The 27,565-nt window shown below is 32.1% G+C and overlaps 3 protein-coding genes across 3 annotated transcripts; 2 read left to right on the forward strand and 1 right to left on the reverse strand.

The window, feature by feature from the left end:
- Positions 1-1,561: 1,561 nt before the first annotated feature.
- Positions 1,562-8,280, forward strand: LOC102581305 (shaggy-related protein kinase eta-like). Its single transcript, XM_006367074.2, has 12 exons — positions 1,562-1,827; positions 3,427-3,519; positions 3,655-3,714; positions 3,798-4,070; positions 4,139-4,213; positions 4,295-4,351; positions 5,218-5,358; positions 5,471-5,521; positions 5,593-5,688; positions 6,730-6,813; positions 7,029-7,130; positions 7,731-8,280. Exons 1-12 carry the CDS (start codon positions 1,813-1,815, stop codon positions 7,830-7,832), a joined length of 1,149 nt encoding a protein of 382 aa, XP_006367136.1. The 5' UTR covers positions 1,562-1,812; the 3' UTR covers positions 7,833-8,280.
- Positions 8,281-10,187: 1,907 nt separating this feature from the next.
- LOC102581638 (uncharacterized) lies at positions 10,188-13,585 on the forward strand. The gene is made up of 2 exons (XM_006367075.2): positions 10,188-11,103; positions 13,141-13,585. The coding sequence occupies exons 1-2, from the start codon at positions 10,715-10,717 to the stop codon at positions 13,358-13,360; spliced, it is 609 nt and encodes a 202-aa protein (XP_006367137.1). The 5' UTR covers positions 10,188-10,714; the 3' UTR covers positions 13,361-13,585.
- A 4,120-nt stretch (positions 13,586-17,705) lies between these two features.
- On the reverse strand, positions 17,706-19,370 carry LOC102581968 (serine/threonine-protein kinase BRI1-like 2). Its single transcript, XM_006367076.2, has one exon. The coding sequence runs from the start codon at positions 19,255-19,257 to the stop codon at positions 17,959-17,961; it is 1,299 nt and encodes a 432-aa protein (XP_006367138.1). The 5' UTR covers positions 19,258-19,370; the 3' UTR covers positions 17,706-17,958.
- Positions 19,371-27,565: the final 8,195 nt, after the last annotated feature.

Below are 27,565 nucleotides of genomic sequence, written 5' to 3' on the forward strand. Positions count from 1 at the left end.
CAACTAGTGAACATGAATAAATCTTGCTATTTGGTGGCTCCAAACACATATGCCGATACAAATTGAGGAATTAAATCATCCATTGACGTAACTGGTAAAGTTGGACTTGGACGTGACATGTGACCAAAAGGTGTAGAAATAGCCTTTTGTAGAAATGCAGGGTAAGGACTAAGGACCCTTGCAGTTCGGCCCTTTCCTGAATCCCACACATAGTGGGAGCTTAGTGCACCGAATTGCTTTATATTGGCTTCAACAACAGCAACTTTCCTTTTATATATCTTGGATATCCAAACTAGTTGTGAAGAAAAAAAGTGGCATACTTTAGTGGCCAAGATCACTGGAAAGTTACAAGGAAAATTATTGTCTTATAGGGGCAGAGGTGCTCTTATTAAAGCAATTTTACAAGCCATCTATCCCTACTTACACTATCTCTGTGATTGATCCCCCTAAAACAATGAAGAAGCAAATTGTGAGTTACGTCTAACTTTTCCGGCTCGCTTAGTTTGCTATGTCAGTTTTAAAAGGATAAGTTGTGTTGGAATTGATAAAGTTCTATGGAATTCATAATTGCTCAAAAGGACTAGTTAAAGTAGTGGTTAAGGTGTGTAGAGGTACTTTTACAACGATTGCTATACACCAGCCTTACTAACTTGCTTTAAAGAATTCATGATTTATATATGTTTGAGGCCGTTGAAAAAAAATGTGGGATAAGGATTGATTTCACATCATGGAAAGATGGGACTTAAGAATATCTCTCCACTAGGACATAGTGGAAAAGGACCTATCAAATTTCCTAATATGGTAATATCTCATTATTATTCTTTATCATATTTTTGACCTCTGATTTATGCATCATTTCTTAATTACCTTTTTCTCAAGTGTCATCATCTTTTTGTTATTATATTTTCTATAATTGCATTGATAGTCCATTTGGGATAAGATAATATACAACATTAATAACTTATACATATATTAATTGCATAAATTGCAAAACAAACATTCTAATAATTTTAGACATGAATAACTAGCTAGTAAATTTTGTATAACTAATGGTGGAATTAATATATGAATAAGTTGCTTCTTTACTATCTATAATTAACTCCTTAGCTAGTTATGTAGATGCTAGTAATGTTCTTATTTGGTAGGGAATATATGTATAATTTATGCAGAAATTAGTTATTCATGTATTAATTATTCCACATTTTATTTATAACTTATGCATATATTAGTCATGTGAAATCAAACACCGTTTTAATTTTATACATGAATAATTTACCTCCTAACCAACTACCAGATATGATATATTACTTATGCACGGTGTAATACCTGCATAACTCATCATCAAACCAATTACCAAACGACCCCTTAGTTAATTCAAGGCAAATGTACTTAACCAAATATTATAAGGATTAAAATAGAAATTTATCAATAATATAGGGACTAAGAGTGCAATTATTCCTTTTTGAAAAAAAATGATTACTAAATATACAAATTGGTAGTTACCTAAAACTCTAGGGGCCTAAATGAATATCTAAAAAGACAGAAAGAAAGAAAGAGAAGACAGAGAGGAAGAAGAAAAAAGCCACTAGAGGAAAGAGCTGTATTCACATGGGATGCTGTTTTAGCTAATGGGTCCTTTGTCTCTCTCTCTCCTCTTTCTCTCTCTTAATTCAACCGACAATTATGAGCTTTGAATCATAAAGTTAAGAGTGGACTGAAGAAAAAAAAATTCTTCTTCCTTCTTTCTACTTTCCCTTTTCTTGTTTTTTTTTTTTCCAAAATTTTATTTCTTTGATTTGGAGCTGGGAAATTATGGCTGATGATAAGGTAAGCATTTTGCTTTCTGGGTATTTTTTTTTATGTACAAAAGTTCATAACTTTACTTGTTAAGTTGTTTCATTTTTGGAAATATTTGTGTTGTTGGCCCTTTAGATCAAATTTCAGTACTAATCTGAGTTTAAGTATCATTTTGCTTTGTGGGTTGTAACTTTACTTGTTATATGTTGTTTTCTCTGCTAGTTTCATTTCTTGGAATATTTGTGTTGTTGCCCCCCTTTAGATCAAATTTTAGTACTAATCTGAGTTTAAATGCCATTTTGCTTTCTGGGTACTTTTTTAATGTAGAAAAAAATTATAACTTTACTTGTTATATGTTGTTTTTCTTTCTGCTAGTTTCATTTCTTGGAAAATTTTAGGGGAATGTTTGTGTTGTTGCCCATTCAGATCAAATTTCAGTACTAATCTGAGGTTAAATCTAATTTGCTTCGTGGGTATTTTGTTTTATGTACAAAAAGTTCATAACTTTACTTGTTATATGTTGTTTTTCTTTCTGCTACTAGTTTCATTTTTTGGTGGGAAATATTTGGGTTGTTGTTTCTTGGATTCAAAGTATAATTGCCCCTTTAGATCAAATTTCCTTACTAATTTGAATTTATATACCATTTTGCTTTCTGGGTATTTTTTTTTTATGTACAAAAAGTTCATAACTTTACTAGTTAAAGTTGTCTTCCTTCTGCTAGTTCCATTTTTGGAAATTCTTAGTGGGAATATGTAGGTTGTTGTTTCTTGGATTCAAAGTATATTGCTCCTTTAGATCAAATTTCACTACTAATCTGAGTTTTATTTCTATTTTGCTTTGTGTTTTTTTTTTTATGTAGAAAAAGTTCATAACTTTACTTGTTAAGTTGTTTTCTTTCTGCTAGTTCATTTTTGGAAAACTTTTGTGGGAATATTGGTTGTTGTTTCATTACTAATCTGAGTTAAAATGCCTGCAGCACTGTACAAATCTGTTTTGGCCTCTTTTTTTCAGTTGTATTTTTGTGATTCTTGATTGCAAATCTAGGTCTAGTCTTTAGCTTCTAGTAGGAGGTAATTTTTTTTGTATTGTTTTTCAGAATTTCTTCGTATTGAATTAAAAATAAGAGTATGAGCTTGTTACCCCTTTCTCTGAGTCTCAAACTAGCAATTTTGTGCTCTCAAAATTAGTTTCAGTTTCAAAGATTGATTTTTTTTGTCATTCAAGATTTTCCATTTGCTGATCTGGTAGTCTTTTAGAAATTTAGCTGATGATAGTTGACCTGATCTTTGTTAAGCCTTTTGGGGATACCTGCTACCTTCAAGAATATGTACCTATTAAGTACATGACCTGATCCACAATTTCTCCGAGCTTGTGTAAATCATTTCTTGTTCATATACTTGAATGTTGTTTATCGAAGTATATCTAGTTGCACAAATGTTTCTAATAATAGAAGCTTTCATATTTCTTCGTATGTCATGCTTCAAATTCGGGATTGTTAAGTTTGTGTGGCTTATGCATCTCCAATGATACTTTTGGTCGGTAGTAGTGTTACATGTTTTTAGTATGATAATGCTGTATCAGGTTTTAGAAATTGCTTGTCTGAGATCTGTGTTCGATGTGGATTGTAGGAGATGTCTGCTCCTGTTATGGATGTGAATGGGGGAGTCACGGGTCATATAATTTCCACTACCATTGGAGGTAAAAATGGTGAGCCAAAGCAGGTAAGAATGCGGTCAATGTGGAATTATGAATGTTTGTTATTGAGTTTGGCTCCTATTGAGTGCTGAATTATGTGAGTAATTTATTTCTTATTGAAAATTGAAAATGTGTTTGGCTTTTTGAATAATTTGGTGCAGACAGTCAGTTACATGGCTGAACGTATTGTGGGGACTGGATCATTTGGAGTTGTTTTTCAGGCAAGTGAGCACAAATTTTATTTGTTTAACTAATTGCTGTACCATTTATTAACTTTTGGTCGATTGCTACCTGTCTCATGTAGGCAAAATGCCTGGAAAATGGGGAGACAGTTGCGATAAAGAAGGTTTTACAAGATCGTAGATACAAGAATCGTGAACTACAGTTGATGCGCACTATGGATAACCCAAATGTTGTTTCATTGAAGCATTGCTTCTATTCAACTACTAGTAAAAATGAGCTTTTTCTCAATTTGGTCATGGAATATGTCCCGGAAACCATGTATCGCATGTTGAAGCATTACAGCAATATGAACCAAAGAATGCCACTCATCTATGTTAAGCTTTACACGTATCAAGTAAGTGACTTTCTTGAGCAGCACTTTTCTTCCTAATCTTGATCTATATTAAACAGAGACTTGTTCAGGTATTTAGGGGGCTGGCATACATGCACACTGTTGCTGACGTTTGCCACAGAGACTTAAAACCTCAGAATATTTTGGTAATGCATCTTCCACGTTGCTATTTCAGCTTGTACATTGTGGCCTTTCATATATTGATATCATTATTTTGGCTTCCACAGGTAGACCCTGTTACCCACCAAGTGAAAATTTGTGATTTTGGAAGTGCAAAAGTGCTGGTAAGTCTTAATCATAAAAGTGCAGTTGTGAGTTTGTTCACATGTACCTTCCTACGAATCCTTTGCCCTATTTCCTTAGTTATCCTTGCCTCATAAGGAGGACTGCTGACATTTGTTTATGTGTAGTATCTGTAACTCTATCCTAGTCAGTATTATTTCTAGAGTTAATGGTCAAAAACACTAGAGCTAATGGTAAAAATACATTTGAACTGTCACTTTTTTGCAAGTTCCACACACCAACTATCAGTTGTTCCCTTTTCCTACCTGAACTATCACCATCTACTCAACGAGGTGTGTTCAGCTTAGGAAAAGGGAAAAACTGATAGTTGAGTATTCAGGTGTATTTTAAGACCATTATCTCTTATTTGTAACATATGTCAACAAATAGTTTGAACCTGAATACTGCCCCTTGCATGAAGATTCATGTTCCACAAATTTGTTAAGTAGAAAGTGATTGTTGTTGAAATTTTTTACTTTCCAAATGTCATAGAACATTATATACCATATGGAGGTCACAAACTTCTTGTCAGAACTATCGTCTAAAATGCTAACTCTCTTGGGTGGAGATCCTGTTTACCAAACTGTTGTCTTTGAGAACTAAGTTCTCTACATCCACGTCTTGGTTGATTTATTGCTGTCTCCTGCCATTGCATCTTCTGTTTGCTCAGTTTAAAAATGAGTTGATTGAAGTTTACTGTTGAATCAAACTGCTATTCAATTATTTTGTTCTAAACATATGGGCATGGAGAAATTGTTTCTTCTAAGAGAACTCCTCTAGGCTCTATGGTTTCTTAATTATCTAAAAGTTGGTACATTTTAGATTAAGGTTTATGTACTTGTGACGTACTGAGTATAACAATCATCAGGTTAAAGGTGAAGCAAACATCTCATACATCTGCTCACGGTTTTATCGGGCTCCTGAACTCATATTCGGTGCAACAGAGTATACAACCTCTATTGATATCTGGTCAGCTGGTTGTGTCCTTGCAGAGCTTCTCCTAGGCCAGGTTTGTAAATATCTAGGTTTTTTTCCTTGCTAAAGTAGTCTGTGAGGTTTTTCGTGCTCCATAATCCCGCATTAGCAAATTTTTTTGAGTAGTTTTGCAATATTTTTTGTAGCCATTATTTCCAGGAGAAAATGCTGTCGATCAGCTTGTTGAGATAATCAAGGTACAGCTTGAATTTTTAAATCTGATGCAACTGCTTCTGTACAATTGTTGTTCATTTGCTTCATCTTCCAGGTACTTGGAACACCAACGAGGGAGGAAATTCGTTGTATGAATCCAAATTACACTGATTTTCGGTTTCCACAAATCAAAGCACACCCTTGGCATAAGGTATACATACTTGATTTCAGCTTTACCTAGTGGAAGAAAGAGTTTGTAGTTGTCTGTAGCTTATCCTGTTTTCCATTTGGTAAAAATGTTAAATAAGTATTCCCTTAGTTCAATTTGTTTGTTCGGTTTTGACTTGGCACGAAGTTTAAGAAAGTAAAGAAGTCTTGAATCTTGTGGTCTTAAACTAAAGAGATGTAGAATGTACCAAAAATCCCTTTAATCTTGTGGTGAAAAGTTGAAATTGAAGAGGTGCGAAAAAGGAAATAGGCATTTTTTTTAAAACGGACTAAAAAGGAAAGTAAAACAAACAAATTGAAACGGATGGAGTAATATTTTTCTACGATCATCTGCTCCATAAACTTTTAGTGAGCTATTAATCTCTAGCATTTACATTTGCGAGATGCACTCCAAAAGTTCATTCAATTAAGTACATCTCAATTTGCAATCGACAAATTGAGAGGCTGAAAAGTTTTAATTAATACCTATCGAGAGTAGGCATAATTCTGTTTTTGAGTTTGTTCAAAATTGCGAGATGCACTCCAAAAGTTCATTCAATTAAGTACATCTCAATTTGCAATCGACAAATTGAGAGGCTGAAAAGTTTTAATTAATACCTATCGAGAGTAGGCATAATTCTGTTTTTGAGTTTGTTCAAAATTGCGAGATGCACTCCAAAAGTTCATTCAATTAAGTACATCTCAATTTGCAATCGACAAATTGAGAGGCTGAAAAGTTTTAATTAATACCTATGGAGAGTAGGCATAATTCTGTTTTTGAGTTTGTTCAAAATCCATGATTGTACAATTTATATTAGCTATAGTGGCAGATTGACTAGACATGGAATTCATTCTGCCTAAGCAGCTATCCGTTGAGAACAGAAATCATAAAATAAGTAATTCCTTGAAAAGGGAACTTATTGTAGTTAGATGAGTTTAGTTTTTTTTGTGGATTCTTACCTTTAATAACAACCCTGTAAATTCTATTCCTAGCATGTAATTTCTCTGCTGCTGACTCACTATATTGCCCTTGTCGTGGTCTTAGGTATTCCACAAACGAATGCCACCTGAAGCTATTGACCTTGCTTCACGTCTATTGCAGTACTCACCTAGTCTTCGTTGCAATGCTGTAAGTTTGATCTAGTTGTCTTTTATCTAATGCGACTTTTTTTCATTATGCAAGTTATCTTGATTGCATCTAGCATGCTTTGCCTACTTTTCATTTGGGGTTAGTTATGCAGGTCTTTTATATTCCAGCAAACGATACCATGTTTCTAAACCACTCTTTATTGGATGCCAAGAACCTAAATCTAACTAGTTAGTGTTCTATGTTTCTTTCTGCAGCTTGAAGCATGTGCACATCCATTCTTTGATGAGCTTCGAGAACCCAACGCACGCCTTCCCCATGGCCGGCAATTGCCGCCTCTTTTCAATTTTAAGCAGGAGGTATGTATTTCACTCATGGTCATTCTAGTTTTGTGAAGCATGTAAAGAGTGATCCATTCAATGGACCCTGCTCAAGGGGGGAGAGCAAAGGAAACACTCGTTTGGGAGAAAAAAAATCATTTGATTCTAATATGATACATTTCCGAAAGTGTGATTGCACGATGTGTTTTAATAAACTAAATCACCTAGCTAACCACTATGCTGGAGTTGCTATGGATGATAGCAGATTTGCCCATCAGCTATGTGAAATCTCCCGTGATTCGCAATAAGTGTGCCTAAGCTTTCTGTATACTATTGACCTTAATAATAAATCTGCAAGAACTTGCAAACATCGACCTAAGGCAGTTTTAGAGACGACAACAATAGCAACAATCTACCTAGTGTAGTCCCACAAGTGGGGTCTGGGGTGGGAAGATGTATGCAGACCTTACTCCTTTACCTTTGCGGGGTAGAGAGGTGGTTTCCGGTAGACCCTCGGCTCAAAAGAGAAGATATTTGTAGCAATTGTAGAGACAACTTTACTAAATTATCTGAAGTAACTCATTTGCTAATCAAGCGTATTAAAGCAGCTGTTATGCTGATCCATATTTCATTGTTCAGTTGGCTGGTGCCTCTCCAGACCTCATTAACAGGTTGATACCAGATCATATAAAAAGGCAAATGGGACTGCATCATTTCACGACCCGTGATGACATGACGTGAAAAGTACATGTTTAGCCAAGTATACCGGTTGATGATGATCTGTATATCAAGAGATCCGAGTTTACATTCTCCCCGACAGGTTCCACCATGACAAGCTGCATCTCCTTGTCGACAAGAGGACAGAGTAAAGGGTGGTTGCTGTGTATTTCAATCCTTCGTCGTGGTATTGTCTTTTCTCGTTCCACTCTTTGAGTATCTCTCCGTCCTCTCTTACCGGCCGACTAGCGTAAGGAAAGTTCTTTTTTTGTACATGTTTTGGTAGTAGTAAATGACCAGAAAGCTCCCACCATCATACAAATGAAATGTAATTTTTTTAAAAAGAAAAGCAAGGAACTAAGGGGCTGTTTAATCTCTTGTAAAATTTGATATATGTGTTCTGTTTGTATTTATTTTTACTTTCTGCTAACATTTGTTGCTTTTAAGAAAAGAATATTTAATGAATTTTCTATTTTATTCCCTTTTCTTCTGTCTAGTCTATCAAAGTCAGATTGGGGAGGGAATGTTTATTTACTGTTGTTGTAGTACGACTTTATATCTTGTTCTGTCTTTCAATAAGTAGTCAGCGGTAGGCATAGTCGAGACTCAATTGATTCTTTTTTTTTTTTTCATTTCATTTTCTATTTTCTTTTAATATATAATCTTGGTGTTCGAGTAAGTTTGTGTAAGTTTATATCTTTGTTCACTAAAGTTTTAATTTAATCTGGGCAGAGCTAGAAGGGACGAAAATTTGTTCTTTGCTTGGTAAATAAAATTACATACATAATGTAAATTTTTTTATACTTATAGTAGAAGTTGAATTCTCTTGTTAATGATTATGTTGCTCTATTATCGACTAATTGAATAATTTGCAATTTTGTAGTAACACAAATGTTAAAGGTTTTTTAGGACAAAAATGTTTTATAACCCCATAGATATGGAAAAATGTTTAAGATTTATAAGTTAGAAATCCTTTAATTCTTTTAATATTTTTAGTGTCAAACTATGTCAATCAAATTTAAAAGAAACCATTTATATGTTTTGCCTCTAATAATATCTTTGCTCTTATTGGATGTAATAATAACTCCTCACCTACCCACTACACTCTGTCACAAGCTGGCCACATGCTTCATGCTTGGCCTAAAAAAGGTTCATGTGGGAAGATAGTAAGCAATAGTGATACATGGTTGTCATAAGCTCGTGGCGTAAGGTGTTGGACTAAGTCGTGCACAACTTTCGTGCATAAATGACATAAAGTTTTGACCCTTCTAAGCTCTGCTTCGATAGACTGACCTCATTCGATTTGATTAACACTGTTCTTACATTTCTATTGATCAACAATGACTCTTGCATACTAGGACAAGACTTATCTTTAATTTTTTCTTTTTGAATGAAAAGATGTTGATATAAAATATTCTTAATTATTTCTTTGATTAGTATTAGTATTTTAAACTACGACTGTCACGCTATATAATCTCATTATATATATAAGGTAAACTACGTCTTCTTCTTCCTTTTGGTATGTATAGTGCATAGTAAATATTGAACACTTTTAGTAAATTTCTGTCTTTATCACTGAGTGATATATTAGTGTTGATTAAAAAATATATTAGATATTCAGTCAAATAATCAAAGTATATATATAAATTGTTTAGATATTTTGCAATTACTTATTTGTCAATTAAAAGATTAAAAGGTGGTGGATTAATTATAACTTGGTCAACGTGTTTATACTACAAATCACATGCTTGATCAATAATCACCAAATGGATAGGAGATCTTCAATGTATAAACTAATTAATGAATAATTAGATCTTACTAACTCACTTCATAATTGACCATATTATTTGTCTCCCAATAGTTGTTTTAATTAATTATTAGATAATCGATTTCTTTTTCATTGATTGATTGATTTAGATGTACTTTTAGTTAAGTCATTGGCAACATGGATGACAAGTGGCCACCCCAATACTAATTAAGGTATATATATATATATATGTCAGTTAGATTCAACGACTTCAATCCAACTCATTAACTTCAATTTCAATTTTTTATCTTTAGTAAAAAAAAATCTGCTAATATATACAAATATAAAGTTTCGGTCTCAAATCTCTCAATAGTCAATAATTCAAATAGTTAATAAGTTTAGTGATATCTCAAATTTTTAAAATTTCAATCTTGAATCTGTGTTTATCAATAACAAGCCACATTGATCCTTACTATTAATAGAGGGTATATCTAGATTATTTCAAATAGTTAAACCTTTCCTCTATTGTTAATGTGTGATTTGCAATAACAAGCCACATCGACCCTTACTATTAATAGAAAAATATTTCTTTTCAAAATCGATAAAAAGGAAAAATAAGACAAACAAGTTACGTGATCTAAAAACTAGTTACCCAAAAATGTAGGTGCTGACAGCCTGATATTGAACCTATTTTAGTGTTTTCCTCGGATATCACCTGATTGTTGGGCAAATTCCACTGTCTTGTCATTATACTATGCAAACCAGTTTAATCAATAACTTTCCTATATATAAACGAACAAAAAAGTTAACTTCTTTAATACTTTAATCTTTACAGAATCAGTCGAAAGCCAATTCACTTTCGATAAATCCCAAGTTGAAGGGATTCCACAGAACGTGCAAGACTTCAACTTTTCATCAAATTCATCGACCCTTTGTAGTGTTTGATTGATTTGATTTGATTAGAGGGGAAGGGGGTGATGAATCTTGGAGTTTTGTGGTTGATTTGTTACTTTTGGTTTTGCAGATAAAGTGTTTGATTGATTGCTTGGATTGATTTGATTAGAGGGAAAGGGGGTTGATCAATCTTGGAATTTTGTTGCTTTTGATTTTGCTCATAAAGTGTTTGATTGATTGGTTGAATGAAAGTTTGAGGGAAGTTATGGATAAAGAGATGGATGTACGGAATCAGAAAGTGGATGTTCCTGAGACTGTGGTGACTATTAGATTGGATGAAGATGGGGAAACTGAAAAATCAAGAATTGGTGTGGAAGATGGAGATTCGGAAGGGAATGAGGTGGAAGTGAAGGATTTGAAGAAGGGTGATGATTTTTCGACTGTAATTGATGTGAAGTGTGATGGTGGTGATGGGAAATTGGGAGAGGATTTGGAAGGGGATGGCCAAAGGGTGTGTAGGATTTGCCATTTGAGTACATATGAAGCTGAAAAGAATTTGGTGGATTTGATTGAGCTTGGTTGTGGTTGTAAAGGAGAGCTTGGATTTGTACATTCTCATTGTGCTGAGGCATGGTTTAAGCTAAAAGGAAACAGGTAATTACTGTTTTTGTTCTTTGTTTTAGATTCGTCTTGTTCTAGTTTACTGTTATTCTTAGTTTGATATTGTGGTTCTTTAACTGATGATAATATGTATAGTTGCATACTTTGATCTTAATAATGTTTTTCCTGGTGTAGATAGGTCCCTGTAGGTGGGCTGTGGTTGAGATACTTTTTACTTTGACTTATATTTCTACAGCAGAAATTTTCTACCTAAAGGTTCTCTTTTTGCAAATTACAGGCATGCTTGTTTGAATTGGTCACCATTGCGTTCATATTTACAATTTGTGTTATTTGATATTCTCACAATTGTAATAGTAGAGAGATTTGCATGCTTTCTGGTTGTCTTTAAACAGGATGCTGATAAATTTTGGTTTTATAAGCTTGACACTGAATGTTTCTCAAATCATTATCTAATTGGTTTGTGAAATTGATATTCGGCCAATTGCTTTATCATGCATTAGTGTGTAATAACTGAATAGAATAGCTTGTCTTCGACAGAGGCGGATAAAGGACTTGAATTCAGTGGGTTCAACCTTAAAGATTCTTAGCACTGAACTCATTGTACTCTGAGATCATGGATTCAAAAGTTGATATTTATTGAAAATTTAGTGGTTTTCATATATATATATATATATATGTACTGAGTTGGGGAGAACCCGTAAATTCTATGAAACATCTGATGTTGGTATTTGATTACATAGACCGATGGCAATGTACGTAGATTAGGTTCTCTTAAATCTATCTTATTCAATCACCTTTTGTAAAATTTGCTCATTGAACACACAACAAAAAATGGTATTAGCTGTGAACTTCGTAGCTTACAAAATTTTGTGATAATCCATTGCTAATCCGTTGGTAAATGCCATAAATTTCCGTCCTAGTTACTTGAGTATGTTAGAGTCATTCTATTCTTAAACTAAAAAGCTTTGTTTCGTTAAAAGAGAAAAAACATAGAGTACAAGCAATGTAGTAAGTCAAGTGGAAGTTACTACGGAAAATTCATCACTGATTTATGCTTGTAGGCATAGCTTGTATGCTCAGCTCAAACATAAAAACAATAGGAATTACTTTGAATTTACGTTGTGGATTCTCAAATCTATGCAGCCCTTGATTTCACATTCTTCAAAATACCTACATTGTCTGTTACTTTCTCTATTATTTGCTATGCCTTGTTCTACCTCTGTGTTGTCTTTTTCAATTGTCGTGCTATGTGTTTTTTGAGTTAAGAGTCTTTATAAAACAACCTCTCTATCTCCACAAGGTAGGGGTAAGGTGTGCGTATACACCTACCCTCCCCAGACCTCACTTGTGGGAATACACTAGGTATGTTGTTGTTGTTATTGCTTTTTTATCCCCAAATTCAACTAACATTGAAAGATTATGCTATAGATGGTTCACATTGTTGCGAATAGGCAATAAATTATTAGTATCCCTTGGTAACTTCTGGACATGAAACACCAGCCAAGATGTTCTTTTTCATTTTTACTTGTTTCCATGTCCTTCTCGGGTTATCTACTGGTAGAATCATGTTGCTTTGCATTCCAAATAGCTTAATGGCATGTCATTTATTACCATAATAACTAATTCGGTATTAGGAAATTATAATGGTGGCCCCCAAGGCCTAGCTTGAGTGGCAAAAGGTGGAGGATTTGTGGCTTAGGTCGCAGGTTCAAGCCCCACACCATGCAAAGCAAAGCCCGGTATTTAAGTGGAGAAGGGTAGAGGGGCGGGCCCATTATCCACCGAGTTTAGAAGGCTGTGATTGGTCCAAAAGGCGGGTCACAGACGGATTTCTCGATTAAAAAAAAAAAAAAATGGTGATTGAGTCGCTTTGACAGAACATCGTTTTCCTAGTATACTTCACTGTAACCACCAGCATCTAAACAGAAAAAGAAAAACTAAAAGAAAAGGTCATTCGTTCATAGAATTCAGGAGTTTGTATTGTTTTATTTACTAAAATTTTAAAGTTCCAGACCAGTACATTCCACAATAGTGATTTTGTTATTTCTCTTTTGTGTCATCTTCATGCAGAGTGTGTGAAATTTGTGGGGAGGTCGCACAAAATGTTACTGGTGTCAGCAATAACAGATTTATTGAAGAGTGGAATGATGCAAGATCTACTGCAAGTGGTGTTGGTTCAACCGAAACGACTAGAGGTTGCTGGCATGGACAGCCATTCTGTAACTTCTTAATGGCGTGCCTGGTAATATCATTCGTGTTGCCATGGTTTTTCCGTGTAAATATGTTTTGATGAGGTAAAGAGGGTATATATTTACTTACTTCCTCATTCAAATAGCGTAGACGTAAATAGCGATGCTATGTCTGTTCAGTACTTACAGCCAGCTTAAATTTTTATCACATTTGCATTGTTTTACTTAATTTGGACATAGTTCTTGCTGACTTGAGAAAATTTCTGATACTAAATGAAGAAGGGCCAATACTGTCAGTTAAATATAGCATTTGGCTGTATAAAGTTCAACATATGTTGTGAATTTCTTCTTCTGCATTTTTATGGTTTTTTATATTGCAGTTGGGAGTTTTATTAATGTTAGATAATCTTCTTGCCCTTTGAAATCTTGAAATGGCATGAGAGTGCTTCTGTTTCTTTGATGGGAACTTTCTTTTATTTGCACTCACAATAAGGAAATCATTTACCATTTCAAGAGATCTTGTGCAAGTTGTTCTAAGGTGCATGATTCCAAATAGGCATAATACATAAACACACTCAAACTTTGAGTATGCACATCTAGACATCTCAACTCGTCTCCACTGTGTCGATTGAACACTCCAACTTACAAAATAATCATCTAGACACCTTCAAAATGTGCATGTCACGTCAGCGTCGGATGTACACGAGACATAGTATGGATGAATTGCAGTGTTATAGTTGTTAATTGAGACCAAGTTGAAGTGTGTAAATGTACACTCTCAAAATTGGAGTACTTACTTGCCAGCTAACGCCAAGTTTGAGTACTTGTTTATGTATTATGCATTATTAAACAGTATCTTTTAAAATATTTACCACTAGTATTTTTATAAGATTTGAATGGATAAGTTGGAATTTTTTTATTTTTTTTATTGTATTTTTCTAAAAGATATGTTGATCCTCTTCATGAAAAGTCAGTATGTGGTGTCTTGTTCCTTGTCCTTCTGGGAAAGTAATCTCATTTAATGTCTCTGAATAGTTGACTTGAATATTATATTTATGCTGTAAACTGAAGGAACTTAAAGAAGAGGAAAATTACAAGCGACTTTTTATGAAAAAATAGTTTAAAAACTTCATGGATACTTAAATAAAGTTGAGCTGCGTTTTCATTAAAATAAAATGGTTTTAGCAACTCTAATGCAATAAGGTGAAAAATTATATAATCATATATGTTATTTCAATGCTATTTATATTGGAAATTTATGAAAGTGGCAAAAATTGTTTTTGTTTGGCCACTATAATTTGAACTTTGTACAAATTTGTATAAATCACCTTGAAATTTCGAATAGAAGGTTATATACACTATGTTTTCTTTGTCTATACCTTTTTCTTCCTTTTCCATTTAACCATCTAGTATTTAAAATCCTCTCGTATGTCGTATCGAAATTTACTGATCCGACTTATTTGGATAAAATTCACTCGTATGTCGTATCGAAATTTGACTTATTTGGATTTGCGTGGGCTATACACATTGCTTACTGAAAAGTCATTTAAATGTTTAATTTTTGGACATCTGAAGTGATAAGATATCAAATATTCTTTTTTTTATTGGTACAAAATATCAAATAATGTCATCATCTTGGTAACAAGTTTCCCCAATTTAATATACCTTACACGTCACACATTTAAATTAGTTAAGTTAATGGATCTCGATACTTTAAATTAATCAAAATCAATGAATTTCGATATTCAGTCATTATATAGAAGTATTAATAGATAGAATTTAAGACAATAGCATGAATAAGGTTACAACTTGTCTTTAATATTATCTATAAGCCGATCAATTGAATTAGTCGGATCAATGAATTTCAAACAATACAGTTATACCAACAAAATAAATAGGAAGAATTTCAGAACATATGAATAAGGTTACAGCTTGTCTTTAGTACTGAGATTATCACCTTGGGACTGTGAAGAAGTAAATGCATTTATTTTTTATAATAATATTAAAATATAAAAGAATAAGGTTTGGCCCCTTTTTGAAATTTTTTTATATATTAACCACCACATGAACAATAATAGCCAAAGCTAGCTGTTATAATGATCCTTCATTATTATTCTGTACACATAGAAGCCAAGATTTGTCACCAACCTGGCATAGCCTCATATTAAAGTTACATTTGAATAAAGTATCCATTATTTATTTCTAATCTAATGCATGTATGCCCACATTGAGTGTATAAAAAGCTTAAAAAGGAAAAAAGTAATTTTTATAGATCAAGTAGAAATTTCAACATATGGTGGAAATGATGATGAAATGTAATCAAAATGTCTGACAAAATCAATAAACAAGTGAATCCAAGACCTTTTTTTATTTTTACTCCAATGGTTAGATTATGATATGTTCAATCACTACCATATAAGAAGGGTAGATGAGTTGTTTCTCTTTTTTCTATTTGACAAGGCTTATCAACCTATCGGTCGAGGATGAAAATATCGGAGAGGGACTTTTTCCATTATTTATCCTATTTCCGATCGGACCTTGCCAATTCCTTTTCTATCCCTATATTAGAATTAGCCCGACTTGCCATTAGAGTGTTCTTTCAGACGTTGAGAGGAAGGGACCAATACTATTGATCCTTCTAGGAGAGAGAAAAAAAAAGTAGATGGGCTTTTTTGTTTAACATTTTATAGCGTTTGTGTCCAAGGCAGCTTGGGCGAACCTCTACTATTTCAAGATAGCTTGCAAGAATCTCGACTTATGAAAAAGTATTTATTTTTGTTTGGACATTTTTGCTCCTATATATACGAAAATGCCTATCTAGGAGCATTACGCTCTGCAGCTCAAATGGTCTCTTATTCTTGTTGTACGCCTTGTGAGTGCATTTGGATCCGCAAAGGCAATCTTACTTGGATGTCCACATCTTGTTTCAAGGCTCATATTAGTTGTGGATCATAAGGCGGTCACCTACTACTTCATACTAGTATAGGTATCGAGTAATTCTGCCTAACAAGCACTCATTTAGGATGTTGATGGAAGACATAAGAAGTAGAGTATCACTTGAAGTACCAAACCTCACATGGCAAAATTCAATATAAGAGCTGGAAGAACATGGTTAAGGTAGGTACCTATCTTATTTTAAGTCTTGATGAGCTAAAAACAGGTAAAACAACTAATAACTCTGAAAGAAATTTGAACTCCATAGGAGAAATGGTGGTGTGTAGGGCACACCGCATACCTAGTGTATATCACTGTAGTTTGGGAGGTAGAGACGTTATTTCTGATAGACCCACGACTCAAGAAAAAGTATATCAAAGCAGTTCGAGAAAAGAAATAGCAAAAAGCCACGACAAAATACTAAAGATAGCATGATAAAGCATTCTGAAAAGAAAAAAGAAATATCTACAACAAAATAATACAATAATCAAACTACTAGAAGTAATGGAGTTTGCTCTATAGCTTGTTAATCACATATCCAACAAGATCTCAAGGATTCACAACATTGAATACACTAGTCGGCCAAAACAATAGACGTTATAACTAAAACGACATTAAAAAAATAACTCGTGCCTCTGTCCCAAGCAAGTTAGAATCGACTATATGAATTCTCCGGTCTATTATCACAATAAGCATTTAACAATGAAAGGAAAAACCATAGTGGCAGCACCCCCTAGTAATCCTTTGTGGTGATCAGGTACCATAGTGGGGACTAAGGAGCTTTGTTACTCGAATCCTCCAAAAGTGTTGCCCCACCCGTGTCAGATCCTCCAAAAATGCATAGCTTTGGAGGATCCAACACATACCCAAACATATTATGAAGAATCCGAGCAACACAACTAAGGAGAGGACTAGTTGAGCTTCTTCTGTCAAATGAAATGAAGTGCCAGATAATGAACTTTTGTGTCCACAATGGAATACTGTTTTCACAGCATTATGTTAGATCTCATAAAAACACTGGCATCACAGGACATACGAGGAATACTGGAAAGTCCGGTAGAGCACAAAGAAAGCAAAAGAACTTACTACGAAAAATCATACAAGTAAGAACGAAAACGGTGATCTTTGCAGTTCAAACTGAGACAATAGACTATTGGAGCTAATTTGGTAGATACTTCATATTGTCATTATGTTGCTTGGACTCTTTTACGGGTATGTGTTCTGTACAGTTTCTTTGGAAGCACCAGATATGGGTATGTCAACCTTTTCCAGCAAAGTATCCTAACCCTTGCCACATTCCCACTGGACACGGGGTACATCAAGACAAATGAAGGATCCACACGACATAGATTATCTCATCCATTGTCATGACTCGTAACCAACACATGAAAAATAAAGGAATGTTTCAAATTGTCAATCAACAAATGAATGAAGCAAATGCTGAATCCAAACAACAAAATGTCGTAAGCAATTAAGATATCACCATATATCAGGAAATCAAAACCATGTACCTCAATCCGTCAATCGAAAATACAACATAAAAGAAAATTTCATTGATAGGCAATCTCTCCCATCATACACTTAAACGATCAATTTAGCCGCCTACTTCCTCCAGCAATTTAACTTGTTCAAAAGAATCACACCAAATAAAGTAGCCACCTCTTCTACTTCTAACAAGATACAAATGTATAATTAACTAAACAAATTTCATAACCCAATTAAGAAATTTTCCTAAACTAAACGAACCAAGATTTCATTTTTATGCTCATTTACAACATTTAGCCAACAGAATCAAGAAAATAATTATGAATACAATCGAGGAAAGTGCAATGGAAATACCAAGAACAACCTTACTTGGTCCATGACTATGTTCCTGGTGCTGACTCTCATCATCAGCATAATCATCAGAATCATCGGTATCATCCGAACTTATATCCTTCGATGCTGGAGGTGATACAGGCAACCCATGTTTATCACAAGGAGCAATCCCAAGCTTCACTTTAGAAGACAATGTCGAATGATTATAACAAAGATTCGAATTTCCTCCCACCTTCAACACAGCCAATTTCTTTATAAACGAAGCATTAAAAGGCAAAACCCCATGAAAGTTATTCCTCTCAAGATTCAAATACTTCAATCCCTTCATATCAGAAATGAACTTAGGAATAGTCCCATTGAGTTGGTTAGACCCCAAATCAAGATGAACTAATCTCGGAATAGCAGCAAACGAATCCGGAACAGATCCAGACAACGAATTCGAAGACAAAGACACATTTTGCAATGAAGACAAATCACCAAACGAAGCGGGGATCGTTCCATTAAGTGAATTCGAAGACAAATTGAGGTAAACAAGATTCTCCAGCTCAGTTAACGAGCTGGGTATTCTCCCTTTCAGTTTATTCCCAGACAAATCAACATAACTAAGATTCGAATGCCAATGTTTAGGCAAATAACCAGTAAGATTAGCATTCGAAATCGTAACACTGTGCAAATTCTTTATACTATTCATGATTATAGATGGACCACTAGCAACAATCGAAACATGAGAAACAGTTAAATCAGTAACATTCACCAATTTGCTAAGCCAAACCCCAGTTAATTTCTTCAAACTACTAACACAAGTAAAAGATTTCAGATTCAAAGCAAGCTGAGAAGGTAACCTAATAGGTGAAATGGGGCAATTGTAAAACCCCAAATCCTTCACTGTAGACAATGATTTCAAAGCAGTAAGTGATAATGCAACATCATCTGAGCAGTTAATGAAGTTTAATGACACAATGTGACTAAATGGGGTTGAAGAATCACAAATAGTGGTAGTATTGTGAGATGGGGAACATGGGGTTTTGCCTGTTGGGATGTTGAGTGATTGTAGAGCTTTGAGCTGATTTGGGTCAAGAATAGATGAAGATGAATGAGTTCGTGGAGTTGAAATAGGAGAGGGTTTTGGAGATGGAGAAGAAAGGGGTGATGGGGAAGAGGAAGAAAGTGAGTTTGAAGTGGAAATGGTGAGGAAAAGAGTGAGAAATATGAGGAGAAAAAATGGATCTGGAGAAGAAGAGGCCATTGTTGTTGTTTTTGGTTGAAGAAAGATGGAAAATGGTTGCAATTACAGAGCAGAGGTGTATTGAAGTCTGTTGTGTACAGAAGATAGTGAAAAAGAGACACCAAAGGGTCACTGTCTTGGACTCTTGGTGGTTGTGTATATATGTCCTTGGAGTTTGATGTAACTACAGAAAAACCAAATTTTACATGCATGTAACAGCTAAACTCAAAAGGATAGCTCGATGCACGAAACATTTCGCTTTCATACACGATTCAAAGAAGAAGGATAGTACTTCAAGAGGTGTGATGTAGACAGTCTATTACTATAATACAAGTATTAAAGTTTATCTCGCTTTCACACACGATTCAAAGAAGAAGAGTAGTACTTTAAGAGGTGCGATATAGACAGTCTATTATAATAGCATTAATATCTTATATGGCATTCACACACGATTCAAAAAAGAAGAGTAGTACTTCAAGAGTAGTTATGTGAACCTCCTATTACTCTCTATGTCTAACAATACTTGTCCATTATTAACTTTGCATACTTCTTAAGAAAATTATAAATAAAATGATAATATTATTATATCACCCTTTGAATATAAGATATATAATGTTTTGAAAAATGTAATAGCGAATGACTATAATTAATGATAAGAATTAATTAGGAACTAAATATAATTATCTATTAATTTTATAAAATGGACAAATATTATTGAACGGATAGAGTATAAGGCAAACATTAATGATTGCTTTAGAAAAAGAATTGGCATTGATACAATACTGGTTAAGCTTAGCTTAGTAAATTTAGCTTAAATTATGTATATTATGATATGAAATACATTAGATAAATATGTATTTCCCTTTGTTCTTATTTATATGCCGTCCTTACTAAAAGTAGATTGTCATTAATATTTGTTATTTTATAAAATCAATGCATAAATGACATTATTCTTTCTATTTTACCCTTGTGAGTTACTGGTCTTGAAAATATACATTTGACCAACATAGAAAAATTAAGTAAATAGTTCATGTCCATTGGTCAAATTAATTGATCAAAATAAATTAATTTATCTTCATTGATTGGAAACATGACTTCATGAAAACATTAAATAAGTGTATAAGTAGTAAACTTACTTAATTCCTTAATGCATGTAAAATCTAAAATGATAACATATAAATAGTAACGGAGAAACTTACTTAATTCCTTAATGCATGTAAAATCTAAAATGATAGCATATAAATAGAAACCGAAAAACTTACTTAATTTCTTAATACGTGTAAAATCTAAAATGATAACATATAAATATGAACAAAGGGAATATGAAATATTAAATTTCAAACTCATTAACTTAAATGTCATTGAATATTCATGGTACGTATTTCGAATGCATAAAATTTATATTCTAAGGGGTCGTTTGGTAGGCCGCATTAAAACAAATAGTCCATGTATTATGTATAGTATTATTTAGTACTATGTTTGGTAGGAATTTGGATCTATGTATAACTAATCCATGGATTAATTATACCTCCTACATGGTATTATAGGATGTATTACTAATACCTTCCAATTGGAGGTATTAGTAATACATAGGATATAATACCATGGGTAACTCTATGTAAAGACAAAAATATCCCTCAAACCATTTAAAATATTTTCTTGATTTTATCTTTTATATTTGTACTAGTAAATTTATTTAAATAAATTAGCTTACAAATTATTTAGAGAGAGTTGTTTGTTACAAAATAAATCCAATAGAAATTAATACAATATTTGAAATGTGAATTGTTTAACATTAATTAACTAAAAAGGCAAATATATCACCACATGACGTTTGTGATCTTAATTGAATGTATAATTAGTTGATATATATATATTTGTGTGGTTTTCTAATTATTTGTATTTTGAATAATTTATAAAATTGCATACATATTAAAACTACAACTTACAATTTTTATGAGTAAATGTACATGATTTATTCAATTTTACTATTATTTCCCGTCTTTTCAATTTTAAAAGTGGATAGTTTATCTTTTTTTAAATTGAAAATTGGCATTTTCCAAGTGATCAATCTACTAAGATGACAATTATTTTTCCTCAAATAATTTAATTGAAAAAAAAGGCAAACATGACAACAAAATTGTTCTTCTCATAGCTAGTTAGAAGGTCATGAAAAAATAATATTGTCTGGCAATTATTTACCTTAACCCAATTACATAATAATTTAAGGGTATAATTGGAAAGAAGTTTTTTATAAAGTTCTAATCCAAACACAAGATGAGGTGGGAAACAATGAACCAAACACTTGATAAAAAAAAACTCTACATTACTAATCCCTGCACTATTAATCTATGCATTACTAATCTCAGTTACTAATATATCCCTGCATTATTAATCTTCGTACCAAACGACCCCTTATGTATTTTTGTACTTTGCGGGCACACGATCTTCTTTTATTGGAACTAGGAGGGAATGTGGGAAAATTGGACATGTTATGGCTATAATTTTTTTCTTTGGGTGAAAAAATATTTCTTGAATAAAACATTAGGTTAAAATATCTTTCTTAAAATAGAACATTTCATACAAAATGATATCATCAAAGTTTACTTTCTAAAAGAAATATTTAAATTTCCATAATATTTAGATTGCTTTTATTTGGTATATTTACTTTCGAGGTTGAATGGGAAAAAACAACTGAAATAAATTATGTCTAATCCATTCACCTATAATCATGCCTCTTTTGATTCTGATGGAAAAAAAAACTAATTGCTTTGTCTCAAATTATTGTTATTTTTTACTTGCCTCTTAAAAAGTACTACTATTAATAAAAAAAAGTTTATTTTAATCTTATTTACTTCTTCTTAATTTATAATCTCTTTGTTAATTTACATGCTATTATCTCATAATGAAGGTATTTATAGTTTTCAACAACAATTACTATTAAAAATAATAAAAAGTAATCTTAAAATTTTAAAATAATAAATAATTTTGAGATAATTATTTACAAAAATTCTAATAAATAATTTGAGACGATGGAAAAATAAGTTTATTAAAAGTTAAAACCCAAGAAAGGTCAAAAGACAATTACAATTTCCAGCGTTTATTAAAATTGTAAAAAAATTTAAAGTAGAAGTGAAGGGGCACTAAAATTGAAATTTATATATAAAAATAAGTTGTTTTTATCCGTTATGAAAGGGCAAGAAAATTACAAATATTTTCAACTGGGTACAGGTGTATGCCAGCCTTTTATAATATGCTTTTTCTCCTACTATTTCTAGTCCTTTTCATGCTACTATCATTTTCTAGGAAATAGTACTCAATTCTTTCTGATTCTATCTCCTTCTTTATTTTATCATTTTTCTTTTTTTTTTTGGGGGGAGGGGGGGTGATAATATAATATAGGGAAAAGGCTCAAATATGCCATCGAACTTTCAGAAAAGGCTCATTTATGCCATCCGTTAAAAGTTTGGCTCATCTATGCCATTACCGTTTAAGAAAAGGCTCATTTATGCCACTATTTTTAACAATGGTTTTGCAAAACCATTTTTTACACGTGACCAATTATAATTCGGCCACGTCACTATTATTTTTAATCAAAATTCCGAATAAAAATTAAATTATAATTCGGCCACGTCATTATTTATTTTTTTAATTCAATTTTTGTTCAGAATTTCGAATTTTTTTATAAAAAAATTAATGACGTGGCCGAATTATAATTGGCCACGTGTAAAAAATGATTTTGCAAAAATTGAATTTTAAAAAAAAATGACGTGGCCGAATTATAATTCAATATTCGTTCAGAATTTTGATTTTTTTAATTAAAAAAATTAATGACGTGGCCGAATTATAATTTGCCACGTGTAAAAAATGGTTTTGCAAAACCATTGTTAAAAAATAATGGCATGAATGAGCTTTTTCTTAAACGGTAATGGCATAAATGAGCCAAACTTTTAACGGATGACATAAATGAGCCTTTTCTGAAAGTTCAATGGCATATTTGAGCCTTTTCCCTATAATATAATTAGTAATAAGACTTCGTAAGTAAATAGGGTGATTTTTCTTGTAATAATAATAACATAGTTTTAATATAGGAGTTGACATTAATTTAACAAAAGGAGATGATACCAAAAAAAATGATTAAGTATGATGACATTTTGATTGATTAACGATAAAAAAGATTTACATCATCAGATCATTCAAATCGTAGTTACAAGTCTTTTTTTAAAGCAATCCTAAATTTGGAATATCGTAAAATATTTATTTACAGTATAAGTACATATAACTTAAATGTTTTATCAAAATAATCAATAGTTAAAATATAAATAAGAGTATTACTGTAAAATAAAGTGAATTTAATTGCATGAAAAGAAGAGCTTGGCTACGGAGTTTGAAAAATAAGAAAGTAGCAAGATCAATTAAAGTTCAAATTCTAAATTTGTTTTATGCATGTTCAACTAATTAACTAGTTTGGTTGAGCACATTGGAAATGTTTGAGGCTAAGTGATTGAGTAGAAGAATGACTGTGGAATACCGAAGCTAACAAATCAAACATCAGATGATCATAATATATTTATTGTACATATAAGGAAATACATATATATCAAGGAGATACACATTTTACTTGATAGCATAATGTTTCACTTGACGTACATGGAGTATATATGCAATTGCAAGTAGTGTGTGCAACAAGGGGCGTATCTAGTGTAAGTTATGAATTCAATCGAATCTAATAGTTTTAGCTCATACTTATGTAAATTATGAATTTAATCAAATCTAATAGTTTTAGCTCATACCTTAAATATTTGTTAAAAGAGTCACAAAACAAATAAAATTAATAGATTTCGAAGTCAGTAATCAAGGTGTTATATTAATATTTCAAATTTGAATTTATAAAGTTTAAATTCTCAATCAATCTCTATGTGTTGCTAACTTGTTTGTTTGAGTACTGAACAAGAAGAATAACATATGACAATTCAATAGTTTTAACTCAAAACTTGAATATGTATTAATCTTTTTATTAAATAAACATAAATAATAGATTTTGAATTACCTGATAAATTATTAATTATACGAGCTATGATAAAATTCTAAATTCGAACCTATAAAGTTCAAATTTTGAATTCGTCTCTGTTGAGGTTGAATGACTGAGGACAAGAATGACAGGGCAATTCTCCTTTGGCAAAGATAATATAATGCCATGCAAAACATATATATATATAGGGTTTGCATATATTCATTTGCCAAAGGAGAATTGCACTGTTATTTCTTACTCCCCATTTTACTTCTCCTAAGAACTTTCATATTTTATGCTTGATTTTCCACATAAAATGAACACATACTATATATAGTGGAGGGGGTGAGGGATATTATTGGCATATGCTTAATTTGTTCTTGGAAGACAAAGGAAATATTGACCTTTTATAATTTTCTCTTTTTGTGATTTAGATGCTTTTCAAGACTTAAATAAATTTCAATTCACAAGTTTAGTTCCATTTTAAAATTTAAATTATGTGACTTACTTTTTTTTAAAAAAGACAATGGCATCATTTTAGATTTTAGTATATTTCATATTTTTAATTTTTGAGACATCATTTGACTAGCTAGCTAGGCATAACATTTAAGAAGAGGAAAAAAATTGAAATTTGTATATACGTTACAAAATTCACTAAAATATGTATAAAAATTGAGAATTCAATTTTTTTTTCCATATATTGGAAAAGACAAAAAGATTATAGTCTTTCAAAAGCAACACCACTAATCAAGAAACTTCATATCCTCGATCACATTTCCCTATATTATTAGATATTTTTCATGCTTGTATCTTTCGTTTGCCAAGAAGCTATTGACACATTAATTTGCCTTTGCAAATGTGTTTGATAGAGGCCTTATTGATATTTAACAAATATATGTGGTCCTCAATAATAGCCCTAAAAGCATGGTGTTGCATTTTCTCATTCTTAATTAGCTTGACAACTAGTTAGACAATCAATTTTAGCCTCTACTTCTTCTTATTCCATTAGTTTAATTTAGCTATAGTTAGCCCTTTTTTTATGCTTCATAATTTTGTAGTGAGATTTGTCGGAGATTTCATCTTACCTGAATATCTCAACAACCATTTTATGTGATCATCTCCAAAAAATCATCTAAAATCAACATCTTTAATATGTGTCTTGAACTTAATATCACTATCCTATAATTTAAAATCTATTAAATTCAAATCTTGAAACCCGTTTATCTCAAAAAAAAAATTAAGGCTAAAGACCAAGAATATGTACTTCAATTCGAGGAATGACAAGAACAAAAGCAATGAGTTGGTGGAGGAGAATGTGCCATTGAATCTCAAGAATGTGCTATTCTTTTTTGTTTTCTGTTTTTTTTTTTGGTCTTGAATTTTAATTCTCCTACAAGTTTTTATTTTGTGAAATTTTTAATAAATCAAGAGAATTCTATAATTTCTTTCGATATCGCTCTTATTATTGAATAACTATGTAAAATATTATAAGTCAAATTTAAATTTTCAAAGCATAATTAATAAGATTGATTTAGTAAAATAAGTCTTAATAAATATTTTCTTATGGAGAATGTTAAACCAACATAGATCAAGTAAAATGAAACGGTGGAAATATTCGTCAGAAAAGAATGGTTCAACATGAGAATAATCCCAGTTATATCTATGTTCCCTGTCAAATGTTTAATTCTATAACGGTTCAATAAGTCGTAAAAATTCAGGTATGCTTTAATTGAGGTTAATACATATAATTAAAAGACGCGACATATTTTATATCATTAAATTATCTACAGAATAGTTTTTTTAGAACACGCAAAGGGCTTTTCAAAAATTTGAGTCGAAAATATATAATAAGAACACTTATCATATTTTCATGTGTTGCCACATGAGAACGCACAAAAGCTTTGGAAAATATCATATTATGTTTTCATGTATTTGACTGGAACATGACATAATTCGAGTATTCCTTACTCATGGCATATGCATTGAAATATACTCCTATGAAAGAATACTACATTTTTTTTCTCTTTACTATAAAAGAGTTTCAAATTATTTAGAAATGTTCATCAAAACAATTGATGAAAAGACACAATTTTAAACGGTGTGTGGATGCATTACTGGGCTAATCTTCTTTGGCAAATAGCCACATCTTCACTATATTATTTAGTGCAAGTTTGGTCATTTTTTGCCAAAGAAGATTTGCCCCGTAAATCATTCATACAATATATTATAACATGAGTCACTTCAATATTGTAATAAAGGTAAAGATATTTATTTAAATTTTCTCAATATATGTATCTGGTCGTGTGACCGTAAGAATCAGAGTATCCAATCCAAAACCTTAAGACAATGGATGAAGTAATGGTTCCAAAATATTATACATGTGCACTCTAAAAAATCTTTACACACAATCGATGAGGGACAAATGTCTTCTTTAACATTCTCCTACACGTATAACTCGTTTATTAGGTTTACACATATTTTATTACTATTAATATTTACACGAATTATTTGATTTTACATTATTATTTTTTTTGGTTTCGAAGTAGGCTTTGGGTAGAGGAAAACAGATTGGGCTCAACATGCTAAAGTTTGGGCCTGCATCAATGTGAATGGTTCGATGGGCTACAATGCCGCTGGGAGAGAAGTCCATACGCTCCACAGACAAGTGAGGTTTGTTCCAGTGGTTGAACGTCTCTATCATTAAATGGTAGGTTAAAAATCCGAGTTAGCTAAATGAAAAGTGAGAACACTATTAACTCTTCTGATGGATAGTTGAGAAAGTAGTGCCGGAATGGGCTCAACAAAGTTTAGTTATGATATTATGCTAAATGTGTGACCATTGTATCGAAAAGTTTCATCTCCCTCACTAGATGACCATAAACTTATAATTTTCATGAGCCAAATACCTGAAAAAGTTTTCGATAATGAATAATGTGAGACTTGAATTAAGACATTTGCCTATTCTAACACCATATGAACGCATATCAAAACACAACCCTCAAATCAAAAACTCATTGAACATACATTAATTCCACAATTAATTACTTTTTATTTAAAATAGTACAAATCACTGATTTTCAACAAACATTCCATTGGAATTTGACTTATCCCGATGCAAAATCAGTTGGAACCACTACAGACAAGTCAATTTTTGATGAATTCTATCCGAAATTATCAATTTTCTGACAGTATAGTTTTAAAAAATAATATTATCAATGAATTTAACCTATGATAGTAGGTCGATTACAAATTAATGTTCATCAAGAAATTCTCATGAAACCATCTTATAAGTGATCTGATTATATAAATATTTCTTAC

Source organism: Solanum tuberosum, unplaced genomic scaffold (assembly GCF_000226075.1).
Source record: "Solanum tuberosum cultivar DM 1-3 516 R44 unplaced genomic scaffold, SolTub_3.0 scf00731, whole genome shotgun sequence".
Lineage (NCBI taxonomy): Eukaryota > Viridiplantae > Streptophyta > Magnoliopsida > Solanales > Solanaceae > Solanum > Solanum tuberosum.

Bases quoted from the DNA above. Each gene is read 5' to 3' on its own strand.
- LOC102581305 (XM_006367074.2), top strand. The intron at 4,352-5,217 runs GTAAGTCTTAAT...AACAATCATCAG, and splicing joins TTGGAAGTGCAAAAGTGCTG to GTTAAAGGTGAAGCAAACAT. The intron at 6,814-7,028 runs GTAAGTTTGATC...TTCTTTCTGCAG, and splicing joins CTAGTCTTCGTTGCAATGCT to CTTGAAGCATGTGCACATCC.
- LOC102581638 (XM_006367075.2), top strand. From the start codon at position 10,715: ATGGATAAAGAGATGGATGTACGGAATCAGAAAGTGGATGTTCCTGAG. The intron at 11,104-13,140 runs GTAATTACTGTT...ATCTTCATGCAG, and splicing joins TTTAAGCTAAAAGGAAACAG to AGTGTGTGAAATTTGTGGGG.
- LOC102581968 (XM_006367076.2), bottom strand. From the start codon at position 19,257: ATGGCCTCTTCTTCTCCAGATCCATTTTTTCTCCTCATATTTCTCACT.